This window comes from Suncus etruscus, chromosome 3, assembly GCF_024139225.1.
Source record: "Suncus etruscus isolate mSunEtr1 chromosome 3, mSunEtr1.pri.cur, whole genome shotgun sequence".
NCBI lineage: Eukaryota > Metazoa > Chordata > Mammalia > Eulipotyphla > Soricidae > Suncus > Suncus etruscus.
Genome location: NC_064850.1, coordinates 52,778,674 through 52,806,334, shown reverse-complemented (window position 1 = coordinate 52,806,334; position 27,661 = coordinate 52,778,674). Strand labels below are relative to the sequence as shown.

Here is a 27,661-nt window from a genome sequence, read left to right as displayed (position 1 = left end):
TCAATACAACTTCACCCTCTGAATGAATCAGATTCTTTGAGAAGGCCTATTAATTAGCCCTCCATGAAGACTTACATGAATGTTATCGTCCTGGTGACTGAAAGTCACCTCCAAATCTTTCTGAGACTGTGCAAATGATTTGATTTGCTCACTCAGCTCGGAATGTGATTTGCTCCATTCTTTGATCTCCTGCTGCAACTGATCATGTAAAGCAATTATTCTCCAAGGTTTAGACCCAAGACAGCAGAATCCCATGAATGCTCAGGAGGCAGAGGGAGCCAGGCTCTGAGCTGGACACACACCCCAGAACTGTGCAGAGAAGAGTTGGCAGGGCTTCAGCCTGATTTGTGCCTTCTTCAAAAAATGAGAGTAAAATCCCACAACTCACAATCAAAAGGAGTAAAGGGTACATTTCCCAGTCTTCCAAGTTCAACTGTCTAGACTGTTCAAAGAATAGGTTATAAATACTGTTTTTAAAATATAAGACACCCAATATTTTTTATTTGAAAAACTAATCCAATGCTCCCTCTTAAAGCTATTCAAAGGAATATTTTGTCAAACACTGATAGTTCCGAGAAACCATACAGGAAAAAAAAATAACAGATCAAATGGAGATTGCACAAATGCAGTTAAATTGGTAGTGTGGTTTGAACTTATACCTAAGAATAGACTATCTAAGAATAGAATCCTGCAGGCAAATTGCATTGCCTTAAAAAATGGATCTGAGAAGAGATATTCAAGGTCATGGCATTGATTCACTGGTTCATATAGTCAAGAAAATTGAATTTTTTTTTTCATTTGTAGTGAGATACCAGGATTTATAATACTGGAAATGAACTATTCTTTACCTGTTCCTCCTTCTTCTTCAATTTAGCATTTTCTTCTTGAACCCGGTGACATTCAGATTTCACCTTTTCTTCCCTAAGTTTAGCCTCGTTAAGAGCAATTTGAACCTGAATACAAAGCATTTGTATTCATTAAATTAAAGACAAACAAGCATACAAAAAGTTCAACTTTCCCAGTTACTCAATATAGTTCTTGGTTTCTATCAAATATTTTTTAGCATTTTAGCATATATCAAATGTTTAGTCATGGAAAAAAAATTAAGATATAGTGTTAGTATCTTGCAGAAAATATAGGCAGCTAGAGCAATAGCACAATGAATAGTGAGTGTGTTTGCCTTGTATCACTGACCCAGGTTTGATACCCTGCATCCCAAATAGTCTACTGAGCCTGCCAGGAGAAATTTCTTAGTGCAGAATAACCCCTGAGCAAAGGTGGGTGTGCCCCCCTCCAAAAAAAAAAAAAGAAAAAAAGAAAGAAAGAAGCATCTTTACCTCTGACAATTCGGAGGCATTCATTGAAATAACATCTTTCAACTTCTTTAAGGATTTTTTGTTTTCCAGTATCTGCCACATATGGGGGAAGAGGAAGTATTAGTATTTCAAAAGAAACACTAAACATCATTTTTTAAAAAGAAACAAGCACAACACACCCTACTACCTAGTGATACATACACCCAATGTCGAAGCAGGTTTGACCCAGGGATAGAGTGAGCAACTTAAGAGATGAGAAAAGAGTAATATAATGAAAACATAAATATTTCATAGCACAAATAAACTTTCTAGTTAAAATGTGATGAGCAGATAAAAAGAAAAAAACAAAAGTATTTCAGCAATAAAGTTCAAATCAATTTTTCCTAGTGGTGCCAAAAAAAGTTCTGGTGGTCACTTTAAAAATTTACTTGCTCAAATAAACTTTGTAAATATTAAAGTGTATGATTAAAACTAATAAAATATGATTTTGAATATTAAAAAATATTTATCTTGCCATGGGTCCAGAGAGATAGAAAAGCAGTTAAGGTGCTGCTTACTTTGCATGAGGCCAACTTGGGTCTGACTGCAGAATCCCACTTGATCCCAAGCAGTGCCAGGAGTAATCCCTGAGCATCACTGGGTATGGCCCAAAACCAATATCAAAAATTTTAAATAAAATGTAGTAAACAAAATGAATGAATATTGTAGGAATATTTAATGGGGTTATGGTTTCTCAACTGTTCTGCAGAATGCAGAGGGCTGAATTAAATAATATAAAAATTATCCAAGGCTAAGGAAAAACACTTCCTAGGCCCATAAAAATTTTATCTGTGGTGTTAGAATTTAAAGGTCTACGACAATGGCAGAGTGGGAGCGATAGCACAGTGGGGAGGGTGCATGGTTGACCTGAGTTCAACTATAGCATCTAATATGGTCTCTCAAGTACTACCAGAAGGAGTGATTTTTAAGTACAGAGCCAGAAGTAATTCCTGAACATCAATGGGTGTGGTCTTAAAACAAGCAACCAAGAAAAAGTTCTACAGTATGGATTTAAGTGGGATTTAAGTGATTTCATATCTCTAACTTCTACTTACTCCAGTTAAAGCCCTGGAAAACGCAGAGAGATAAGAGTAAACTCAGGGGCCGGTGAGGTGGCGCTAGAGGTAAGGTGTCTGCCCCAAGCCAGAGGCAATTTCTAAGCTTTTAGCCTGGAGGTCAAATGGGTGTGGCCCAAAAAACCAAAAAAAAAAAAAAGGGGGGGGTGGGGTAAATTCCTCGGGCAGCAACACTCTTACCAAGTCTTGATTCTTGACATTTTGAATTCGTTCAGACTCTAGCTTTTCTTGAAGACTTTGAATCGTGCTATTCAGAGTTTCATTACTTTCTTCAAGTTTCCTGATTTTATCCTACAAAAAATTAAGACAGTAATATTCTCTTGCTTTTATTTTGATTTTAGAAAGCAATTCCCAAAAGAGAAGTTTTTACCTCATATTTTACAGTTTTATCAGAAAGAATGACGTTATGTTTCTTGGTCTCTTGAGCAAGTTTCTTTGATTCCTTGATCTATAGGGAAATATTCAGAAATCAGAAACAAAATATGCTGCCTCACTAAATAAGGGACCCCAAAGGGGAAAAAAACAGTACATTATAACTAAGGTGACTACTTAGGAAACAATGTCAAAAAATTATTAGCAAACTGTAAGCCAGGAGAGTAGGTTCAAGCTGTCATCATGGGGGAATGGGAACACAAGAGGATTATTGTACCTTCTGTTCATAATTTGACAATTCCTGAGCAAGTTCTGCATTTTCTTTTTTGAGATTCTTCACTTTCTCAGAAATTTGCTCTTCTGTAACTTTAACAAAAAATAGAAGGGGGAAGAGAGACCGAGATTGGCTGGTCACTAAATGATATACTTTTGAACTGTATTTAATCAGCATACACACAGTAGCTACTATATATGTAACACCTTTTTTTCCCTTTGGCTTTTGGGCCACACCTGGCACCGCTCAGGGATTACTCCTGGCAGGCTTGGGATACCATATGGGATGCCAGAGATCAAACCTATGTCAGCCACATGCAAAGCAAACAAATGCCCTACCTGCTATGTTATCACCTGGCTCCAAGTAACACCTTCCTAGCGAGTCTAATTATTCTGTCCCTAGCATGAAAAATTTTCTGAGCTCCAAGGGGTGGGGGAAGTTAAAGAATTTCCCACAGTACCATTGGATGACTCTCCATTCCCCAAAAATGTACTTGTTCTTAATGTCAATAAGGTATAAAATACCTCTGAGTGTCATCGGATGTACCCTCTCCCCTCAAAAAAATCTTTTTCTGGGCCTCGTAGGCTGTGCTCGAAAAACCAGAGGCCTCTCTCCCTGTAACTCTTTAATGGAGCCCAGTGGTTGGCTAATCAGGGCTCACAGTCAGGAGGCCACCCAAGACCACAATGGCAGTACTGGAAGGGGCTCATAGATCTGCTCTAATGACAAAGAGGCTCAGACCTCTATGCTCTCTCCCTGTTCCAAATGCTCAACATTTAAGGAAAATGCCTGGTTTCAACCAGATTGCGATTTACTGTTTTTGGCCCATGCTCAGCAATGCTTGGGGCTATTCCTTGCTCTGTGGTTGGGGGCCAGTCCCAAAGGTGCTATGTGGATGGAGTAGGTGTACCCTTCCCATATGCAAAGCCTGAGCTCAGACTGCTGAGATGTCTTGCCTCAACTGCAATTTAGAACTATGGGTGACTTTTGGTCAATGTCCTTTCTATTAGGAAGCATTTTTCTCTCAGAAAATGTCATCACTTCAAATGTCAGTGGAAAGAAAAAGCTGAACAAGTTGAATTTAATTCTCTCTAGTCCTGCAGTTATTTACTTACATATATAATGTACTAATTAAACAATTCATTTTTTGCCATTACTATGGGATACATTGCCTAGCATTTCTAACATTCAAACTTTCTAAAATTAAACTCATCCGAGAAAAACGCAGAATGGTCTCACTCATCTATGGGTTTTAAGAAAAATGAAAGACACCCTTGTAATAATAATTTTCAGACACAAAAGAGAAAAGAGCTGGAAGTTCCAGCTCACCTCAGGAAGCTCACCACAAATAGTGATGAGTTTAGTTAGGGAAATAACTACATTTTGAACTGTCCTAATAACGAGAATGTATGAGGAAAATGGAGAGCCTGTCTAGAGTACAGGCAGGGGTCGGGTGGGGAGGAGGGAGACTTGGGACATTGGTGATGGGAATGTTGCACTGGTGATGGGTGGTGTTCTTTACATGACTGAAACCCAAACACAATCATGTATGTATTTAAGGTGTTTAAATAAATTTAAAAAAAATTAAACTCATCCTTATCTCTCTCCTGACTATGCTTCTATTTCATTCCTCTCTATGCTTCTATTTCATTCCTCTCAATTCTGCAGCATCACCATATACTAATTATCCAACTTAATCATTAAATTAATAAAACTTTCAAGAGCTGTGTAAATTAATCACCATATTGACTTCAATTATACACAATTCATATCAAACACACCAATATTAAGCAGCCAGGAAAATAGCAAAGAAGTCTAAATGTAAATATTTACCTTGGTACTTTTTACTCTTTACCTAAAAGAAATTTAAAAAGAAGTCAAAACATTTTAATAAAATATTGCAGCTCCTAAATGTCATATTATAAGCAAATTTTATCATGGTTTGAAAACCACATTATGTGTAATTTTGATAGTGATGATTCATTGAGACTATGAATTTCTTCATTTTTTGTTTTCTTTCTTTTCCATACCCAGCAGAGCTCAGGGGTTACTCCTGGCTCTGCACTCAAAAATAGTTCCTGGTAGCTCAATAGACCATATGGGATGCCAAGGATCAAACTTGTGTTGGTCATGTGCAAGGCATACACCCTACCCTCTCTTCTATTGTTCTTGTCCTACATATTATTCCTAAAATAAATTAAGCCCTACCAGCTTATTTTGCTGCTAAAGATACACATCAGCTTTATTGCGTTTTTATAATAAAAATTACTCTGATATTAAATTTACCATGTTTCATTTATCAAAAAACACTTTTTATAATCCTCAAACAGCCAAAAATAAGGCCTAGAAACAATGATTGCTCCAAAAGAACCTGTAGAAACAAAAATTAAAGATAAAATTTTATACTAAGGTACACTCCTTTCTCACCAGAAAATATCAAGGTTGGCCAAATGCAGAACTCTTACAAGCAAGCAGTTATGAGTGACTGTGGATTTCCAAGAAATCTTTTACAGGTTTTCATATACATTTCTTTGACTTATTTCCCAATTTTATATGCCTCTTACCTAGCACCTCCTAAAAACTTCTTGGGCAAAAAGAAGTCAATGAGTGGAGAAGTTTAAGCTAAGTCATCTGATTTCCTCAAACCCTAAATTTATTTATTTATTTTAGTTTTTGGGCCACACCCAGTGGTGCTAAGGGGTTATTCCTGGCTCCTCTATACTAAGAAATCACTCCTAGCAGGCTTGAAGGACCACATGTAATGCTGGGGATTAAACCCGGGTTGGCCGAGTGTTAAGTCAAATGCCCTACTGCTGTGCCATCTCTCCAGTTCTACAAACCCCTAAAAATTTTGCTCTTAATCTGTGCTCATATAAAGGCAGAAAAGAAATGACAGAAAACATCTTCTAGGAAAGTCTCTCCTAAAGTGGGTGTTATTGCCCCTCCACCAGGGGCGCTGCAAAATAGGATTAGTGTTATTTTAGAAGAATCTTGAAGTAGATTTGGGGGCAATGGGGAATTGAGTCATTTTCCTGATAAAGTATGGGACAGGCTAAGTATGTTGGGGGACCTCTGTCATAAAGAAAAGTACTGATGATTAAATACAAACATCTCAAAAGAAAAAAGAACTTTATCACCCAACTTTTTATCACCCTTTTTTGGGGGGGAGCCCACACCCGGTGATGCTCAGGGGTTACTCCTGGCTATGCGCTCAGAAATCGCTCCTGGCTTGGTTGGGGGACCATATGAGACACCGGGAATCAAACCACGGTCCGTCCTAGGCTAGCGCTGGCAAGGCAGATACCTTACCTCTAGCACCACCACGCTGGCCCCTTTTATCACCCTTTCAAACAAATATATGATCAGTCCACACATCTTGCATAGCTCTCAATGTGACTATAGAGCTCCAATTTTACCAAAAAAAGGGGATGGGACACTCTGTCACAGCCATGCTAACCTAGAAGCAGGATACCTTGGCCTCCCTGTACTCAAATAACCAGGCAAAGCGAATGATGATCAGAGATTAAGGTTCTGGGAGTTAGTGTAAAATGAACTCTATGAGGTCACAGAGCCTTCGGACCCTTGTGAAGTCTCAGGAGGTTGTCAAGAGTGTCAGTGCTGGGACACTGGAGCGAAAACAGGGCATCCCCCCCCTTTCCTCTCTCCTTTCTCCCTCTCCCTCTCACGTTCCTCTCTTTCTTTGCCTGCCCCAAGCCCCACTCACACAGTCCAGGGGCCTCATAGTTCCCTGTCTCTAGGGTTTTCCTTCTCTAAGGAAAGTTCCAGGAGTAAGAGTTTTGATGGGTATTCAGAAAGATTATTTTTTTTCAAAGTGATTTGTTTTTGTTTTGGGGTCATATCTGGCTGTACTCAGGGGTTACTCCTAGCTCTGCACTCAGGGATCATTCCTGTTGGTGCTCAGGAAGCAATATAGGACACCAGAGATCAATCTTGGGTCACGTGCAAAGCCAACGCCCTACCTACTGTGCTATCGGTCTGGCCCCACTAAGAGATTTTTATAATCAATTAAAAAATTAGTCAATAGCAGAAAACTCTGAGTCTCAACCATTAGGCAACTTTAGACCAGTGAGGTTTCAATTGAAACTAAAAGCTCTTCATCTTCAAAATTTGTTTACACAAATTAATCTTGCCCAATACTACAAAATTACTCTAAAATGAAACCTAAGACACAGTCACACATTTGTAATAGTACCTAAAAACAAGCACAAGACATTATGCACATAAAAATAAACAAAGGAAATAAAAAATAATTTTCTTGCACATATTAATCAAATAAGGAAGTTTTGGATAGGCACACCTGGCAGACTTAGGGGACCATAGGTGATGAAGATCCACAAAATACATATAGATATACAAAGAAAAAGGCTTATATATACCTATTCTCCTAGGTATGTTCTTGTTTTCTGTATTTTCTGGCATTTTTTTCTGTGCATATATATGTTTCAATATTACACAATTTTTCTAGACCTTTCAATATTGGTTTCTTTTCAGCCTTTACCCACTTTTCACCAAATTGTGAGCGTTTTAATTGCCAGTGTCTTTGAGAAAAGCTGCCTAATAACCCGTTATAGGGATGTGTCCTGTAATTTAAACTGTAATTTAAACAGCTTACCTATTATGCATCACTTAGGATGGTACCAAGTTTCCATTGTAAAGCATGATTAGCTCTTTATCAAGAATAAATAAAGCGCTTAAACTATTATATTATAGAAAAGGCTAAAAATGTCACAGTAAACTGCTTTCAAGACAGTTTGGGGCACTCTCACCTCTATACCCCGAGAACTGTTTTGCCCATAGGGTCTGGGTGTTAAATTATGTTACAAGTTCAGTCTGGGGATTTACAAACATCATAGGTGTCCAAAACAGAAAACTGAAACTGAAACAGTGAACTGGCTACAAAATTCTCCTTTTAACTTCGGATACAAACTTCTCCTTCACTTACCTCCAGAACCGTCCTCCAAAAGACAATAAAAGACACGATACCCAAAAAGGCAGTGGCCAGCACAGGTTGCCACGGTAACCCATTAAAATCAGCACCGGGTTGCGCATCTTCGGGTAAAGTCGCGACCAGCTGCAAGAGACGAAACAAAGGGGACAAGGCAGCCCAATTAAAGACCTGCCGGTCGCGGGGATCAATCAGAACCGGCTCACAGATCAGATTTCCCACAGCGGCCTCCTGAAGAACACCCGAAGGGTCTTAAATAAAACGCCTCCGGGCTGAGCCCGGTTCCCATTTATTTGCTCCTCTGGGTGGCTTTTCACTCCAGCAGGCAAGCAAACAGGCAAGCAAACAGGAGGAGAACTCCGGCCAGGAGTTGGGTTGGGGGTGAGGCTAGCTGGCAGGTGCCAGGTTCCCCAGATCGCTCCGGGGCAAGCACCTGGGAGCTTAATAATCAAGATCATACTACGATCATAACAATAAAAAAAATTATAGGGCTGGAGCGATAGATAGCACAGCGCTAGTAGGGCGTTTTGCCTTGCATGCAGCCCATCCAGGACGGACGGTGGTTGGTTCGAATCCCGGCATCCCATAGGGTCCCCTGTGCCTGCCAGGAGCGATTTCTGAGCACAGAGCCAGGAAGAGTAAACCTCTGAGCACCAAAGGGTGTGACCCCAAAATCCAAAAAATATAAATAAATAAAAATAAAGCCGGGGAGACAGATCTTTCATCACAGCAGCAGCAACAGACATCCTTAGGCGTTGCAAATTTTAAATCCGAGTCCGGATTTAAACGGATGCAAACTTCCACCCCAGACTGGGCTCAGGGTTGCCACGGGCCCCAGCGTCCAGAGCAGGTGCCCGCCGAGCCCGTGGCAGCAGCGCCAAGGTTCCTCCTCCGGTCCTCGCTTGCCCCGGGCCCCACCTCCTCGGGCCAGGTCAGGGGGAGTGGGTCGGTCACCTCCAGGAGCTTCGCCACGAAGGCGGTATACACCAACGACAGGGCGCGCGTCAGGACGCCCGCCTCTCCCTCAGGGCCGCCGCCGCCGTCCAACGGTGGCCCCGGAGCGGGCCCCGACTCCATAGCCTGGGACCCGCTGACCGGAAGTCAACGTCCCCCCGGGGCTGCCCGGGCCATGGGCCACGGTCGCCGACTCTTTCAATTTCACCGATTCCGCCTTCAGCAGAAGCGCCAGCCGCTCGTACACGACGAGAGGACTTCGCCTTCCTCTCACCGCGACCCGCACGTCGCGGTCCAATGAGACGTCACAATCGACGCTTCGGGGCGGAATCTCAGAGTGTAAGGGCGTGGCTAGCTGGGCGGGGCCACAGCCCAGGTAGCCAATGGGTCGGCGCAGCGAAGGAACCTAGCCAATAAGCGCGCGCGGAAGAATACACAATGAGCGACGAGTCCGTTAAATACATGCACCTGCCGCGCGCGCACACGGAGAAGACGCGGGCTCAGGAGGCGGAAGCTTGGCCCGGCCTTAGTAGTACCTGCTCAGTGTCCCAGGCAGTCACCACGTCTTCCTCCAGGGCACCACAGCCCGCCCGCCCAGTTCTGCTCGGTCCCCGGGCTCGGTCTTGCTTCCAGCTTTCCCATTCACGTTCTTCCAAATCTTTATTCTAATCTAGGGCATCAGGTCATTGATGACTATACTTCAACCTGTGCCCTTCCTTAAGAGCTGAGGCCAGGCTGTGTGTGGGCCAAGGCCAGTCTAAGGAAACGTCTGCTAATGATTGATTGAAGTTGGATTTAGGCGACAGGACTGGGTTTATGTGGGGGAGGAGGTTATCTGAACCAGAAAAGCAATAAGGATGGAGTAGGAGGGGGAGTTGAAAGGCAAATGCAATGAGCAAAAGTGTGTTGTGGTGGCACTGGCCCAAAATACAAGGAAATGCTAAGAAAAATCTTGAAACTGACCCAAACTGCATTGGTAACTGGGGATATGACACAGCTTGGAGAAGATGTTTTGATAAGTAATGGGGGGCACTACTTGACTGCTCAAAAATCATGTTTCCACCCCCACAAAACACGCAGGCAATGACAATCGTAGAAAATAAATTGTAACATCTTCATTACAAGGACTGTTTCAAAAATACAAAAGAAATCCAGCAAATCTGTAGGAAATCACCTACAAATGTGTGTAGACGTAAAGTTCTCAGGAAAAAGAAAAACCAATTCAAAACACAAACACTGCCTCACAACAAGAGGGAAAACTTATACCAAAATACCATTTTCTAGATTGGTAGAATATAGGCAAGATAAAATGACTGAGACAGGCTGGGGGTGTTGGTTACTCCTGACTGCTTGCTAGGGGGCAATTTGTTCCCAATAATAGCAGGGGGACCCTGGGATACCAGGATCCCAGCCTGAAAAGCACAAACTCCTGTCCTTCCAGCCATGTCCCCAGACTCCTTTCAGTTTTATTTTAGCTCAAGGAAAGCAACTTTGCTTTTGTATTTTAGTGCTGAGGATCAAACCCATGTCTCTTGTGTACCTGAGCTTTGTACGTGAGCTCATTAAAAGTCCCCACACTACTTGAAACTATTTTAATTCTAATTTCTCTCCTTGACTGACTCATTTGCTACACTTTCTTTTGATGTTTTAGTGGTTGCTTTAGGGTAAGTTTTCACTCTTTATGTATCTTTTATGTATTACTGGATGCCTACTTTCAAATGAAAAGTATGCTATTTCTTTCCTTTTTTTTTGGGGGGGGGCACATCTGGCAGCGTTCAGGGGTTGCTCCTGGCTCTCTGCTCAGAAATAGCTCCTGGGAGGCATGGGGGACCATATGAGATGCCGGGATTCGAACCAACATAGGTCCTGATTGGCCCCTTGCAAGGCAAACACCCTACCGCTGTGCTATCTCTACAGCCCCTACGCTATTACTTCTACCAAATTTAAGTATAGAAGACATTCAGGGTTTCAACACCAAAGACCCAAAGGGGAAAAAAAAATGTAGAAGAGTTTCTCTCCAGATCTTTATAGAATGACTGTCAAACTTTTGCATATTTTCTAAACCCAATACTTCACTAATAATAGTTTTGTTTAGATAATATTATATTTTAAAGTAATTTAAATAATAACAAAGGCTTGAGGGCCAGAGATGAAACAGGAAATGATGTGCTTGTTCTGAAGGAAGCTGCCCTAGTTTAATCCCTGACACTTCATCTAGTTCCCTCATACACTGCCAGAGGTCACTCCTCTGTCCAGTCAGGAATAGGTCCTGAGCAACAACCTAACTAAGCGAGGCTCATATTACATACACAAAGAAATATACTTTATAATTTACTTCTTAAGACCTGTGCTATCTCAATTCTTTCTATTGTCCATATCCTATGACTGAGGGTCTTCCTTGAATTTTTCTCTGTATGTGGTGCTGGGAATAGGCCACATCAACTGGTCACTTAATATTTCTGATGATAGGAGAGATAGCACAGCGGCGTTTGCCTTGCAAGCAGCCGATCCAGGACCAAAGGTGGTTGGTTCGAATCCCGGTGTCCCATATGGTCCCCCGTGCCTGCCAGGAGCTATTTCTGAGCAGACAGCAGGAGTAACCCCTGAGCACCGCCGGGTGTGGCCCAAAAACCAAAAAAAAAAAAAAATATATATATATATATATATATATATATATTTCTGATGCTGCCACTGGGACAGTGATTTTTTTTCAGCTCTTGTACCATGGAAAACATCTTCCTTTAACCTTTGTTTATGAAAAAATATTTTGCTGAGGATTATCTACAATACTGCATTTCAAGTTTATTGAAAGCTTTTGGTTCGGGAGATTTGTTTTTTTTGGTTTATTTTGTTTTGTTTTGTTGTTTTTTTGGGCCAGACACAGCTGAGTACAGGGGTAATCCCTGGTTCTACACTCAAGAATCACTCCTGGCAAGCTCTAGGACCATATGGAATGCTGAGGATCAAACCTATGTTGGCTGCATGCAAGACTATCACCTTCCCTCCTGTATCACCTAGGCCCCATATCTGTATTTGTTTTTTATTTTATTTTTGTTTGTTTGGGGGCTACACTTGGCAGTGCTCAGGGATTACTCCTGGCTCTGAGCCCAAGAATGACTTCTGTCAGAGTATTGAGGATCATATGGGATACCAGGGATCAAGCACAGGTCAACCGTGTGCAAGGCAATCACCCTACCCACTGTACCACAGTCCAGTCCCAATATCTGCATTTTCAAGAGGAGGAAGCAGAAGTTTAAAATTTGTTCAAAATGAGGGAATCTAGAATTGAAAACCAAACTGTTGTGGCTCAAATCCCACCGTTTTGATAAACCACTAAACAAAACAAAATAAAAATGGAACAGAAATTCTCCTTATGTGGATTTTGAAAGAACAGAACCGAAGAAGAAAAAACACCTCTTGAGGAAGCCAACCAAGAGCAATTGGGCACAACTCATGCCCATCATTTACAAAGAAAAATGTCTGAGTTCAACATCCACCACCAGGGGGCACTATGTCCTAAAGCTGGCAGGATGATCTCACTTGACATTTATTAGGAAAGAGAATTTAGAACAAATCTGCCATTGGCAACTCGACTCTTTTTGTTTTTGTATTTTTTGGGGTCACCCAGCAGTGCTCAGGGGTTACTCCTGGCTCTATGCTCAGAAATCACTCGTAGCAGGCTCAGGGGACCATATGGGATGCTGGGATTCGAACGACCGTCCTTCTGCATGCAAGGTAAACACCTTACTTCCTGTTATCTCCCTGACCCTGGCAACTCGACGCTTTCTAAAGAAACTCATCCCATCCCATTCCTCTCCTGCTCCTGACTGCCTAGACATCCTGTTCTGACACTGTCACATCACATATAAGCCTTCTTCCTTGCTGTCTTCCAAAAGATCCTTCCTTCTAAAGCCACTCACCAAAACAAAGCTCTCCTTCTTTCCCTGGCTCGCCCCCAACTCTTCTGTCTTGTCCCCCTCCTGCCCTCCTGTCCTCAATCCTCTTTCCCTGATGCCATTCTGCCCCCAACCTCTTCCAGAAGCACTTGAACCCAACACACCACATATCAAATTCCCATTTGTCCTTCAACATACATCTCTGCTCCTTTCTCTCTCCCTCCACAGGAACTCCAACTCTCCACGTGTGATTCACCTTCCAGCTAAACAGTTTCTCCACTCAGTCACAGGGGCAAACCCTCCTCAGTGCGGAGATCAATTAAGACCCACCAAAGTCAGAGGCTGATTTCAGGGGCTTCCTCAAAGAGTAAGTTTCAAAAGGGCACTGTGAGTTCTTCACCTCATGCTCAAAACCAAGTAAGAAGCAGGAGAGACTGTACAGAATATCAGATGTTTGTCTAGTGTGTGGCCGCCCCTCGATTGGGTCCTGGTACTGCTTATGGCATACCCCCAGAGCCAAGACCTTCAGCTCTCTGGGGTAGGACCCAAATCTGCTTCCGTTCTTCCAACTCCATGCCCCCATAAAAAAAAAAAAAAAAAAAAAAAAGCAAAACTTAACCACAGTAAGAATCAACTACAAATCCAAAGAAATAAGATACGTCCAACTTACCATCCCAGTAAAAAAGGCCAAGAAGGAATAGATCAGATGAGCTGCCCCACCCAGTAGCGTAAAACTTGATGACTCCTCAACATGTATGTCCAGCTGTCTGTCAGTGTCCAGTGCCTCGATCGGTGCACTTTCAGGGGCCAGGATCCCTGAAACCCAAGAAAGAGGATGAGGAGTTATGGATTTTAGACTTTCCCACCAGAGGTTTCTCTTCATTCTGAACAGTCACTGAGCAACAATTGATTATGTGGTTTTTCTCACGGACAATTAGAAGAAGAGCCAGAATCTGCCATCAGCATCTTTAAACCCTCAAGATGAACGAGGGCACCCACAGTACCCTCACAAGTTTCTTCCCACTAGATATTTTGGGTGGGGGCATACCCAGTGACACTCAGGGGTTATTCCTGGCTATGCACTCAGAAATCATTCCTGGTTCAGGGACCATATGGGATGCCGGGGATCGAACCCAGGTCCATCCTAGGTGAGCAGCATGCACGGCAAATGCCCTATCACTGTGCTATCACTCCGACTAGCTTCTACTGACAGAGCCCTGCTAGCCCCAGGTAGGTAACCAAGTCCCCCAGGGATACTGGGACACTACACAGATGCTTCTTCAGGGCTTCCAAAAGCACCAGGCAAAAAACACTTGAAGTTATCAACTAATAAGAATAATAAGAGAGTTGGGACCAGAGTGCTGGCACAAGTGGTAAGGCATCTATCTGCCTTGCATGTGCTAGCCTAGGATGGACTGCGTTTCGATCCCCCTGGCGTCCCATATGGTCCCCCAAGCCAGGAGTGATTTCTGAATGCATAGCCAGGAGTAACCGCTGAGCGTCACCGGGTTTGGCCCAAAAACCAGAAAAAAAATAAAAAGGAAAAGGAGATTTGGGGGACCAAGCTCAACACTTGAGTGCCCAGTGTCTGGCCGTATCTACCACATGCATACAGGACATAATATGTAACCAGAATGTAAGTGTGTGTCGGGCTGGGGAAAACTTGGCACTTCTGGGGATATAGCTTAGTCAATACCCTTCCTTACATTTGGGCACCAGAGCAGCTGCTCCCGAGGACTTGTCCCTCACAGAGTCCCTTTTGCTGTTGCTATTTGTGTAACAACCTCAGATTCCACAGTGTGTGTGGGGGGAGTGTGTGCTAGAAACTCTGCTTGAGGTGCAGCAGGGCAGTGGGATAAGGAGCCTGGGTGCATGTCTTCCAAAGAACAGAGCAAAAACTTCCCTTTGAACCCCAACCCTGGGAGCAAGAGCATAATGAGCAGGGTAGCTATGAGACATGGCTCAGCGACAGGACCAGGAAACCCATGGTCTGTACCCTCAAGGGGCAGCAGAGCTGGAGGGGGGGGGTATTCCCCACATGCTTTCTGGTATCAAGGAGAGCACTGCCTCCTACACATACCCAGTACAGCAGGGAGGGCATTTTATCACATGCAGCCAACCCAGCTTTGATCCCCAGTACCCAAATGGTTCCCTGAACACCATAGAAATGATTCCTGAGTACAGAGCCAGTAGAAACCTCTGAGTACTGCCAGGTGAGGCCCCTAGTCATGCCCCCCCCCCCAATCTTAATTTTGGGTTGAAGCAAGAGTACAGCAAGTAGGGTGCTTGCCTTGCAGGTGGCCGAACCAGCTTCAATCCCTTGTATTTTATATGGTCCCCAAGCCGGCCAGGAGTGATCTGCATGCAGAGTCAGGAAATAAACTCTGAGCACGGCCTGGTAAGGATCCAAAAATCAAAAGAAATGATAAAATACCATTTGTATTTTTGAAATGACTTTCTCTGCTTGAAAGTGTTCCAACCCTGCCCAGGACATTAGTGGTCTCCAGTCATGACCATAGTGTCTGCGGGGACTCAGCAGTACCACAAGTGGTGACGCCAGGCAGTCAGGCACATACCTGCTAATCTGATGCACAAAGGCCTCCGATGCATTTACACCCCCTTGCAGTTTTCAAAAGCTTTTTCTTATGTATGGACAGACAGACAGTTCACTAGGCTTACTGAAGGCTTTGTGAATTGGTACATGGTCTCCACGCAATGCTCAGAGCAAACCCCACACAGAGGCACATGAGTACTGGTGTGGTTGTCCCACCTAACCCCACCCCCACCCCCGAACTGAGCTACTCTCTGTGCTGATGATTGTGGGGGGGTGGTGGAAGGAAACAAAATTTGAGTTTACCACCAGTGGTTTCTCAATTTTTACTCTAAATAGAAATTTGAGTTTCTGACACAGATGTGCTTTAGTCACCCCCAGAGTTTCTATGGCTATTGGTCTGATTAAAAACTACTATCTCGGGCCCGGAGAGATAGCACAGCGGCGTTTGCCTTGCAAGCAGCTGATCCAGGACCAAAGGTGGTTGGTTCGAATCCCGGTGTCCCATATGGTCCCCTGTGCCTGCCAGGAGCTATTTCTGAGCAGACAGCCAGGAGTAACCCCTGAGCACCGCCGGGTGTGGCCCAAAAACCAAAAAAAAAAAAAAAAAAAAAAGAAAAAAACAAAAAAAAACCCTACTATCTCACAATAGAGACCAAGGCCAAACAGACCAGGCCATGGTATGTGACTGGCCACAAAGAAGACAGAGGGCAGTGATGGCAGAGAAGGAACTACGATGACAATGAGAGTTGGAAATGATTGCTCTGGACAGGAAAAGGTGCTGAAAGGAGGTGAAGTGATATGCATGGTACCATTTCAGTAACAGTACTGCAAACCAGGAAAAAAGAGAGAGACAGATAAAGAAAAAATGTCTATCACAGAGGCAGGTTATAAGGGTATGTAGGAGAGAAACTGGAGAAATAGGTGGCAGGAAATGAGCACTGGTGAAGGGTGTTGGACATTGTATGATTGAGACTCAATCATGAACAACTTTGTAACAGTAAATAAAAACCAAAAAACACTTGAAATACTAGTCTTAGCACAGAGCTCTCTGTCTGACCGTCCGTCCATCCGTCTGTCTGTCCATCTGTCCATTTGTCTGTCTGTCTGTCTGTCTGTCTGTCTGTCTGTCTGTCTCTGTCCCTTCTCCCCAGTTCCTTCAAGGCTCTCTCTCCCTACCCCTTCCTCTCCCCAATCTCACACCATGATCCCCCAGGTCTTCTGACAGGCTTTCTTGCACCGCTGGGAACCACCACCAACTTTACCTGCCTCGGCAGATTCCTCCGATAGCGGCTCTTCTGGAGCATCAATGACATTCATCCCAGGTGGTTCCACAGAGGCCCCCTCTCCAGGGCTTGGCTCCAAGTCCAGCAGATTTTCCACCTTTTCTTGCAAAAAGTCCTCTTCAAGGGGCGGTGGCAGATCTTGAGAAAAGAAGCTGTGTGAATCCCTTGACCCCCTGCAAAGATCTGAGCTCTCCTCTCCCACTTGCCTCCAACTCCAGCCCCAAGCAGAGCCCCACAGACCAGGGCAGGGTGCACTACAGCTGTTTTATCCCTCTTAGTAGGAGGCTGGGAAACAGGACAGAGGAAGCCAGTCCTGAGGAAGGGCCCCAAAGCAAAAACAGGGCTCTTATCTGAGGCCCGCCTAGCAGGAAAGGACTTGGGTATATATGGAGCCATGAGCAGATAGTTTTAGGAAAATGGGTGAGGCCCTTGGGCACCCTTCCCATAGCCCCTCTCATGCCCCATTCAGTAAGAGCTTTACCACACCCAGGGCTTTACCTTCCACTGGTGCCTCCCAGGTCTGGTCAGGTGGTGCTGTGGCTGTGGCCAGGAGTGGTGGCTGCTCTATTGTAAAGTGCTGGTACCTGACGAAGTATAGGAGATCCTGGACATCTTCAAGCACAGCTGACTCCTCCAAGTCATTGCTGGTGCCCAGGTTCCCACGGGCTGACACCCGGGTGTCCAGCATGTGCTCGGCCACACTCAGGATATGGGACTCAGCAGCGCGAAAAACCTTGTCCAGAACTTTGTCCACGTTGTACGGAAGACTCTCTTGCTGAGCCGCCTTCAGCTCTTGGCCCAGAGCCTGCAGCAGTGCCTCCAACTCGGACACATCCAGGTACTTCTGGAATCGCTGCCAAGATTGCAGGTCTTTGAAGAAGCTGCTCATGATGCGTAGGTGCTGTGGGGGCCCTAGGGCTAGGCTGGTCTCATGCTCCTTGTCCATGAGCTCCCTGGAGATCCCAGCATCCTGCTCTTGGCTATCTCCCTCCCTGAGCTGCTGGGGAGGCCCTGGCTCAGGACTGTCTTCCTGGGGTGCAACAGCTGCCTCTGGGGTCTCTGGGGTGTTCACAGCGAAGACATCTGGGACCATGGATGGTGCCTGGGCTCTGTGGTCCACAGAGATGCTGGTCTCCTTGGCTGCCATCTGGTCAAGAGGATCTCCATCTGCAGCATCTCCTCCTGTGTTCCCCATTTTTGAGGGTGACCGAGTTTCTTCACTGTGCTCCATAGATTCAGGAACATTCCCAAGAGGCCCAGAAGCAGCTCCCTTGGGGTCCTGCTGCTCCAGGCCCAGTGGTGTGTCTTGATGTATCTGTGCACCCGTGGCTCCAGTCTGCCGAGCACTGAGCGCATTCTCATCTTCCAGCTGCTCCTCGGGCATGTAAACATCAGCTTCGGCCTCTGCTTCTCCTGGATGGGGAGCCATGGCCTGCTCTTGGTGGTAGATATCTGGGGAGCCCAGAGATGCCCCTTCCTTCAGGAAGTCCTCCTCTACCTCCTCCTCTTCAGCATCCTTCTCCTCCGAGATTGTCACCTTCCCCTCATTAGTTTGCTCCTTCTCAGTGGCCTCTTGGTGCTGCCCTGAGGTGTTTGTCACCTGAGAGGGAGCCCCTTCCTGCAGTCCGCCTGACAGCTGTGGGTTCTCCTCTGATGTTGCCCTCTGGAGCCCAATGGGGAGTGTGTGTGGGGGTTTGGGGTCACTCCCCAGGCCTCCGTTCTCCTGCACTCTGGTTTGGGATGTGTCGAGTTGCCAATTCTCCCCTGTGCCAGCTGCCTTGGGTTCCCACTTTAGCCCTTTGTCCTCCCTGATGTGGATGGGTCTGTCCTTGGCCTCCTGTTCCCTCCCTGAACCCTCCGCCAGGCTGGGCTCTCCCAAAGGCTCCTTTGAGATGTGAATAGCTCCCAGGGGGTCCTCACTGGCAGCAACTGTGGGGATGGTGTCTTGCCCCTGCCCAGCACCTGGCAGGGAGGCCCCAGACTCCTCTGTTGGCACTGAGGAGACGGGAGCTTCTATGCCTACTTTGGATGCTTTGACTTTACTTGCTTGAGAGTTTCCCCCAGTGCCAAGAGCTCCTGGTGCTCTGACAGAGCCTGTAAGCTTCAAGGCAGAGGACAGTGGTGGCTCCGGACTTTTGCTCTCTGCAGCTGTGGTGACAACAGTGACAGTGGTAACACCAGTGTCATCTGTGTCAGAAAGCTCGACCCCCAGTCCCACTGCACCCGGCTCTGCAGCACCATCATTGTCTGGGTCCCCAACAGCACTGACACCTGAAGCCTGCAGCCCCTGCTCCCCGGCCTCCCCACTGAAATTCTGCTCCAGGCCCGCAGGGTCCCCCTGCACTTCTGGGGCCCCTGGGCTTGACCCGGCTTCTCCGGCCATGAAGGTGAGTAGTGGCACGTCCTGAGACTCCTCTTCCTCTATTCCTTCCATCTCATAGTACTCAGCCTCCAGGTCCTCATCAAAATCATCCTCCAGAGCCGTGACCAGCCTGGTGGTCTCATCATCGGAGACCAGGGCATCAGCAGTGGAGCCAAACTTGGTCTTCAAGTCCAGTGTCATGTCTTGTTTCAAAAGCTTATAGGTGTCTATCTTGTCCAGCTCACTAGGGCTGTGTGAGCTGTTACTGGCTCTATTTTCCCCAGCAGGTGCTTGGAGTCGGTCCTGCAGCTTTGCTTCCAGGGACTTGGGAAGAGGTGGTGCTCCCTGGGCAGGCTCTGCAGGGGGTTCTGGTCTGTCCTGCCACTCCTGGGCACTGCCAGAGGTGACGGACCCACTGTCCTCTGGAGTGGAGGCCCCGGGTTCAGGCAGAGGCTCAGCTACCTCAGAGGTATTTTCCTCATGCAAAGAAGCCTCCTTTGTAATGGCCTCAGTACCTCCAATGTCAGGCTCTGGCAATTCCATATATGCCAAAAGATTTTCTACATCATAGTTGCTGAAATCATCTTTGCCCCCATTGAAACAGACAAAATCGGTCTCCTGTGAGAGGAAGGAAAACAGATATGAGCCCTGTGGGATGACAAGACAAAAACTACACCTGCAAATTCCTTTTCGGTTTTATTTTTGTTTTTGTTGTGAAGGAAGGTGGACACCCAGGCAGTCAGTGCTCAGGGACCCAAGGGCCACTTCCTGTGACACTCAGCACTCTGAGCTGAGTTTCTTGCCAAGGCCCGAGAATGTGGTGCTGCTCAGGCCCTTGAGTTTAGGGAGGATCACCAGGGCCAAGAACCTGCTAACACTTTTTTTTGGGGGGGCGGGCATTCCCAGTGACGCACAGGGGTTATTCCTGACTATGCACTCAGAAATCACCCCTGGCTTTGGGGAGCATTTGGAACACCCAGGCGGCGGGGGGAGAACTGCGGTCTGTCCTAGGTCAGCTGCATGCAAAGCAAACGGCCCACTGCTGCACCACTGTTCAGGCCTCACCACTCACTTTTTGTTGTTGTTGTTTTTGTTTTTTACTTTTTATTTAAAGGTTTTGGGGGCACTGCTAGTGATGTTCAGGGCTGGGACAAAGTCCTACCTATTTGTTTATTTTGGACTTATTGGGAAGAAGACAGGGACCCCTACACTGTAGCCAGATAGGTGTGATTCCAGGGGAAGACTTCAGGCTTGCTGGCTCTGTCCACATCTGTGGGATCTTATTCCAGAAATAAGATTATGTCAGGAATTATGACATAATCATGACAGAATTATGTCATGAAGCCCTTTGATCCTGCCTACTGAGCTACATTTGTCACAAAACTTCATGAATAAATATAAATGGCCCCTGATCTCTGTCTCCCTGACTGCTGGGTGTCTCCATATGTCTCTCCCTAGGCGGGTACAAGTCAGGGATTGCTGACAGCAGCCTGACCACCTCCCCCAGATGGCTATGCCTGAGCTTCCAGGAACCCCCTTAGAGCCAAGATTCCAAAAAGGAAAGCTCCCAAGTCAAGGAGGTCTGAGTTCGAGGCTCTCCATTCTTTCTTTCCTCCAAGAGAAAACAAATGGCTGAAAAGGGCCCATGAGCAGGGAAACATTTAAGAATCTTTCATGTGGCCAATCCCAGTTCAATATCACATACCACATATGGACCCCTGAGCAGCAGGAATGCCCTTGAGCGCTGAGCCACAGTAGCCATGGGGCACTATGAGGTATGGCTTAAAACTTTTTTCTTAAGATCAAAAATAAAATCAGTAAATAAAAATAAATATCATGGAGTGAAGAAAAAAGCGGTAAAAGTAGCACATGATATTCTTTCAGTACCAGAACTTCAACCACAGTGCCTAATAGATAAAAAAAAAAAAAGGAAAAGAAAAGTGTCTGTCACAGAGGCAAGCTCAGGGGTGGGAAGGGAAACTGGGAACATTGGTGGAGGGAAATGGCCACTGGCGAAGGGACGGGAGCTTGAACATGATATGGCTACAAATGAATCATGTCAAACTCAATCTGTATAACGTAGTGATTCAGTACATTTTAAAACTCAATAAAAAATAAATATCCAAATGACTCTTGGCAATGTAGAGTTCCCACATCTGGACCTAGATGAATGTGTCACAACTATTCAGTTCATACCTAAAATTAGACACGGGAAGACCTTATCAGAAACCCTCAGTCTCTCTTTTCCAAGCTATGAAGGAACGAATCCCTGTCACTGAAGAACCTAGTAAAAGAAAATCCTTATAAACCAGTATTTCTCAACTAGCACATAACTTAGGATTTTACTCATTTACTGTCTCCAGGTGCATAAATTTCTAAGAGCTTATTCAATCAACAGTGTAGAAACAGTGACAACATGTATTCACAAAAAGTATCAAATAGCAGGATACAAAGATATTGAGTTCATTTTTCACACAGAAATAAAACAAAGGAAACCCCACATAAAAAGGAAACCCTATATAAAAAGAAATACATATAAAAGTAAACTTTATATGAAAGGAAACCCCATATAAAAGAAAATACTATATAAAAGCTGCCATGGGGGGCCGGAGAGATAGCACAGCGGCATTTGCCTTGCAAACAGCCGACCTAGGACCTAAGGTGGTTGGTTCAAATCCCAGTGTCACATATGGTCCCCCGTGCCTGCCAGGGGCTATTTCTGAGCAGATAGCCAGGAGTAACCCCTGAGCACTGCTGGGTGTGGCCCAATAAACAAAAAACAAAAAACAAAACAAAACAAAAAAGCTGTCATGGGGCATGAGAGATCTTATAAGTATGAAGCTCCATCTCTATAGGCAGCTGGCCCCAACTCCATCTCCACACCATAAGGTCCCCTGAGCACACCCAATGAAGCACCAAGGGCCTCAAGCACCACTGAAATATCCCAGATAATCTCCAGCCCATCCTCAGACCCTTGGCACTAAACCACCAACCCAGCCAGCAGAATCACCAGCAGGGGCCCAGGGTTTCTTGAGCACCACTGGGAGATCACCTGCCTTCCATCCCCAAGAGTCAAGGGAAAGCCACCTTGCTGAAGAACAACTGATGCATTAGCTGATCATATGCTTGTGTCATAAAGACTCTTCTGAGTCCTACTCCACTTCTGTTTCTTTTTTCTCCTATTTTTGAAGACAGCCTAATAAATTTAGCTAAATTTTTTTTTTTTTTTTTTTTTTTTGGTTTTTGGGCCATACCCATTTGACGCTCAGGGGTTACTCCTGGCTATGTGCTCAGAAATCGCCCCTGGCTTGGGGGGACCATATGGGACGCCGGGGGATCGAACCGCGGTCCGTTCCTTGGCTAGCACTTGCAAGGCAGACACCTTACCTCTAGCGCCACCTTCCCGGCTCCAAATTTAGCTAAATTTAAGTCTCGTATAAGTCTGGCTAAAATTTTTTAATTAAATTTAAAAATTAAAATTAAGAAAGCTGTCCCCCAAAAAATATGGCTTAAAATTAAATTCTGGTACACAAATATATCTAGCTCCTTATACCTGACTAAAGCACATTAAAACTTTCTAAAATAGGAGACTGAATGTAACACGTCAATTCATCAGCCAATTTATAACAGCTCAATAAAACCCCACAACTTACATCTGCTGGAACTTGAAGCTCTTTTTGGGTATATGTATAAACAATATGGATTAAATCCTTGGGAAAGTATCCAAAAGCTTGTCCGACCTATATGAAAGAGTGAACAGAAAGATCATTTTCAAGGAAAAAGTTAGACAACAAGCTTAAACAGAGTCATGGCTAGGAAAGAAAACAAAGAGAACAAAACAGGTCTTGTCACAAGATTTCACTGCCATCACCTTTATACTGATTTTATTTTATTCCAGCAGAAACCAAATAGGGAACCTCGTAGAGTCAATTTTCCTACAGCCACTGACATTCTTTCTCCTTCGGTATTCAACTTAATCCTAAGCATAAGGCACAATCAGTTCATCTTTTTTTTTTTGGTTTTGGGATCACACCCAGCAGCGCTCAAGGGTTACTCCTGGCTCTACGCTCAGAAATCGTTCCTGGCAGGCTCGGGGGACAATATGGATGCTGGGATTCTAACCACTGACCTTCTGCATGCGAGGCAAACGCCTAACCTCCATGCTATCTCTTTGAACCCACAAACAGTTCATCTTAAGGTAGAGAGCAAAGATCTCTACAAGACAAAACCTTAAAAGACAAAATCTTTTTCTTTTCTTTTTTTTTGGGGGGGAGGGTGAGTGGGAAGAGAGTGGTGCTCAGAGGGCTTGCTCCTGATATCATGATGTCCTTTCTCTGGTGTCCTTTCTGGCAGTGTTGGGTATTGAAATTGGCTCAGCTACATGCAAGATAAATCCCTTAAATCCTGTACTTATCTCTCTGGTCCTGAGTAGGCTACCTTAGAGCAAAGAAACTGCTAGAGCTGTTGTGGAATCAGCTAAGAAGATAGTGGTTCTTTAACTACTCTTGGGTCTGCACTCAGGGATCACTTTTGGCAGTGCACAGCAGGCTGTGGAGTCGGGCTCCAATTCCGACTCGACTCCGACCCACTCTGACTCCAGGTACCCAAAATTCCCTCCGACTTCAACTTTTCGACTCTGACTCCACAGCCCTGGTGCTCAGGGAACCATATGGTATGCCTGGAATTGAACCTGAATCAGCAATATGCAAGGCAAGCAACCTACTGTCTGTACTATCTTTCTAGCCCCAAAATCATTTTTATATTTTATGATTAACACTCTTTTCAATCAAGCCTGTTTAGGAAAATAATCCCAAATTGACAAAGGCTCATCTGCCCATCTCACAAAATTGTTCATAAACCAGCATTCTGAAGTCTAGTAAAACAAGCAGCCATAGAATGACAGAAATGAGAGCTGGAGAGACAGTACAGCCTGCAGGGTAGGCTTGCAAGTGTTTGCCCAGATTTGGATTCTCTGCACTCCCATATGGTCCCCCAACTCCTACCAGAAGCAATTCCTGTACAGACTCAGGAGTGACCCTGAATATCTTTGGGTGTGACCAGAAAAAAAAAAAGTAAAAATTTAGGTAGTAAGAATGCAAAATTTCTAAAATATGTGAACCCTCCTATACAAAACAAATTAGTATATTTACAACCCAGGTTTGTACTAGTAACTCATATGTGAAATTCTTAAGTATTTGAGAAGACAATATATTAATACTAATTGACACACTGGGTGTTATATCTTTTTAGTCTCAGTCAAAAAAGTCTCTACAGAAAATAATTGCACTGATCCTCTCACTAAAGGCTAAGGAATACAAAATGTATGTATGTCCTGGGACACATTCACTTATTAGCATAAGTCTCAAAGGAAGATCACTTCCCAGGCATGAAAGGGGAAGATGTTGGTGTACAGATCAAATGTACAAAATAAAGGAAAAGACTGTCTTATCACCAACTCCCCAAACACCTTCATTATGAGGGCTCTCCTTTAGTTGGCAACTATCTGAGTGCCAGGGTTAGTAGCAGAAGACTGCCTTCGAGATTAGATAAGAAGGAACCATTAAAACTGCTACACTGGCAGGTAAAGTCGGAAGATCTAAGAAACCCAAAATAAAAATAAAAATCACATGGGACTATAATTAACAGTACAGCACGTAGAATGCAGCTGACCAGGGCTCGATTCCCAGCATGCCATATGGTCCTCGGAGCCTGTCAGAAGTGATTCAGCGCAGAGTCAAGAGTAATCCCTCAGCACCATGGGCCATGGTCCAAAAACAAAAACAAAGAATAGGGCCAGAACAATGGACAGTAGGTGGGGTACTTGCTTGCCTACAACCAGGCAGGGTTCGATCACCAGTACCCCATTGGTCCCCAAGCATGATAGGAGTAACTCCTGAGTGCAAAATCAGAAGTAACCCCTAAGCACTACTGGGTGCGACCAAAAAAGGAGAGGGAGAGGGAAAGGGAGAGGGAGAGGGAGAGGGGAGGGAGAGGGAGAGAGGGGGAGAGAAAGAGGGAGAGAGAGAGGGGGAGAGAGAGAGGGAGAGAGAGAGGGAGAGAGAGAGGGAGGGAGAGAGGGAGGGAGAGAGAGGGAGAGAGAGAGAGAGAGAGAGAGAGAGAGAGAGAGAGAGAGAGAGAGAGAGAGAGAGAGGAGAGAGCAACAAAAACAAAACAAATAAATAAAACCCAGCAGGACAAAACCAGGAAATATAATAATCAAATATAAATTATAGTACAAAGGGAACTTTATAAGTGGTTGAAATAGGTTCAATCCCCAGCTCCCTTTTTAGGTGCCCCTAATTCCACTAGCAGTGATCCCTGAGCACAGAGCCAGGAGTTAAGCCCTGAGCACACTCTGATGTGGCCCAAAAAAAGAGGGGAGGGGGGGGGGGGTCAGAGAAGTACCAACAAACTTATTCCAGGCTTTGCTTTTGGGAGCCTCCAGCTGACACCAGAATTTCCAGGAAGAGCCCCTGAGCACTGAGCTGAGAGGACCCCCGGCAGCCCTGCATATGGCTCCCTAAAATATAAGCTTATAAAGAAGAAACTCTTGGGGCCGGGCGGTGGCGCTAAAGGTAAGGTGCCTGCCTTACCTGCGCTAGCCTAGGACGGACCGCGGTTCGATCCCCCGGCGTCCCATATGGTCCCCCTAGCCAGGAGCAACTTCTGAGCGCATAGCCAGGAGTAACCCCTGAGCGTCACCAGGTGTGGCCCAAAAACCAAAAAAAAAAAAAAAAAAAAAAAAAAAAAAAAAAAAAAAAAAAGAAGAAACTCTTGAGGCTCTGAAGACAGAACTCAGTGAGCTGAGCAATGCTATGAATGTATAAGGCCAAGATTCAACCTCGGGTATGGAACTGACCTCCCACATGGGATGGCCCCCAAACACAGCCAAAAGTGCTCCCGAGCACCTAGAGTGCCTCTTCCCCAGAAAAGCATCTTGAAAGCTAAAAGAGAGTTCCTAATTTACTAAAGTATTGGGCCAGAGAGATAGCATGGAGGTAGGACATTTGCCTTGCATGCAGAAGGACAGTGGTTCAAATCCTGGCATTCCATATGGTTCCCCATGCCTACCAGGGGAGATTTCTATTTTTTTTGTGTGTGTGTGTGGTTTTTGGGTCACACCGGCAGTGCTCAGGTTATTCCTGGCTCCAGGCTCAGAAATTGCTCCTGGCAGGCACGGGGGACCATATGGGACGTCAGGATTCGAACCGATGACCTCCTGCATGAAAGGCAAACGCCTTACCTCCATGCTATCTCTCTAGCCCCCAGGGGAGATTTCTAAGCGCAGAGCTAGGAGTAACCCCTGAGTGCTGCCAGGTATGACCCAAAAACAAAACAAAAAGGAAGAAAAGGAAAGAAAAAGTATAAGATCTATGAAATAAGGTAAAATGGAGAGAAAACATCCTCTAAGCCCTCGGGAAAATTTTGCTGAGAAAGTCAGGAAAAGGAAAAGAAACCAGATAAACCAGAAGCAGAGACATTTACCTATGTGTAAGCTTTGCTAATAGCGAAAACTCCTTATTTTGACAAGGGTGCTGTTGTGTTTATAATAAAAAGGCAGAATCCTGGGCCCTCAGACTAGAAATCATCTTTTTGGTGTAGCTCTGTGTGGGAACCACACCCATAAGTGATTAGGGGCTACTCCTGGCTCTGTGCCCCAGCTAGAAACCAGGCCTCTTGCATGTATAGCATGAGCTCTGCCCTTTGAGCTCTCTCCCTAGCCCTAGAAATAAGATCTAATTTTGTTTCCATATATATCCTTGCTACCAAGGAACTGTTGCTTTGACTCAACAGAAAAGCAAGTTGCTTCCAAACACACTGTGCTACTGCTGCAATCAGGGAAAATATCAATACCCTGAACTGAGATAGAAATAGTCTAAGGAAGATATAAGACAGGGTCCCTGCCAGTGTGGCCAGATCGTAGTAATAGAATAGTGGGTAAGGTGATTGTCTTGCACATGGCTGGCCTGGTTCTATTCCTGGCATGCATATGGTTCCTTGAGCACCATCAGGTAGAATGAGCACAAAGCCTAGAGTAAACCCTGAGCTTGCTGGGGAAGGAGGAAGGGATGGATGAAGGAATGGAGAGTATCGAGGGATGAACTGAGGAATAAGGAAGGAAGGAAGGAGAGAGGGAGGGAGAAAGGGAAGGAGAGAAGGAAGGAAGGAAACAGTGACAAAAGCAGTGGAAAAGTACTACCAACTGAGGATCAGAGATAGTACAGCAACTAAGGTGTTTGCCTTACATGCAACTGACATGGATTCAATCCCCAGTACCCTATATGGTCCCTCAAGTCTCATCAAGAATGATCCCTAGGGGGCCGGAGAGATAGCATGGAGGTAAGGCATTTGCCTTTCATGCAGGAGGTCATCGGTTCGAATCCCGTCGCCCCATATGGTCCCCCGTGCCTGCCAGGAGCAATTTCTGAGCCTGGAGCCAGGAATAACCCCTGAGCACTGCCGGGTGTGACCCAAAAACTACAAAAAAAAAAAAAAAAAAAAAAAAAAAGAATGATCCCTAGGCAAAGAGCCAGGAGTAAGCTCTGAGCATCATTGGGTGTGTCACAAA

The 27,661-nt window shown here is 45.1% G+C and overlaps 1 protein-coding gene across 2 annotated transcripts in view; it reads right to left on the bottom strand.

Annotated features, from left to right (window-relative positions):
- Positions 1 to 27,661, bottom strand: part of MIA3 (MIA SH3 domain ER export factor 3) — a 45,136-nt gene that overhangs the window by 10,213 nt on the left and 7,262 nt on the right. The window contains exons 3-14 of one of the 2 annotated variants that reach the window (XM_049770251.1): positions 22,746 to 22,832; positions 17,229 to 19,710; positions 16,710 to 16,868; positions 13,564 to 13,709; positions 8,041 to 8,169; positions 4,911 to 4,932; positions 3,081 to 3,169; positions 2,802 to 2,879; positions 2,612 to 2,722; positions 1,338 to 1,409; positions 849 to 953; positions 76 to 198 (exon numbers count right to left, since the gene is read on the bottom strand). In XM_049770251.1, coding sequence (XP_049626208.1) covers positions 76 to 198; positions 849 to 953; positions 1,338 to 1,409; positions 2,612 to 2,722; positions 2,802 to 2,879; positions 3,081 to 3,169; positions 4,911 to 4,932; positions 8,041 to 8,169; positions 13,564 to 13,709; positions 16,710 to 16,868; positions 17,229 to 19,710; positions 22,746 to 22,832 — 3,603 coding nt within the window. Of the gene's footprint in view, positions 1 to 75; positions 199 to 848; positions 954 to 1,337; positions 1,410 to 2,611; positions 2,723 to 2,801; positions 2,880 to 3,080; positions 3,170 to 4,910; positions 4,933 to 8,040; positions 8,170 to 8,997; positions 9,191 to 13,563; positions 13,710 to 16,709; positions 16,869 to 17,228; positions 19,711 to 22,745; positions 22,833 to 27,661 lie in introns of those variants that run through there. The other variant, XM_049770252.1, reaches the window with a different exon arrangement.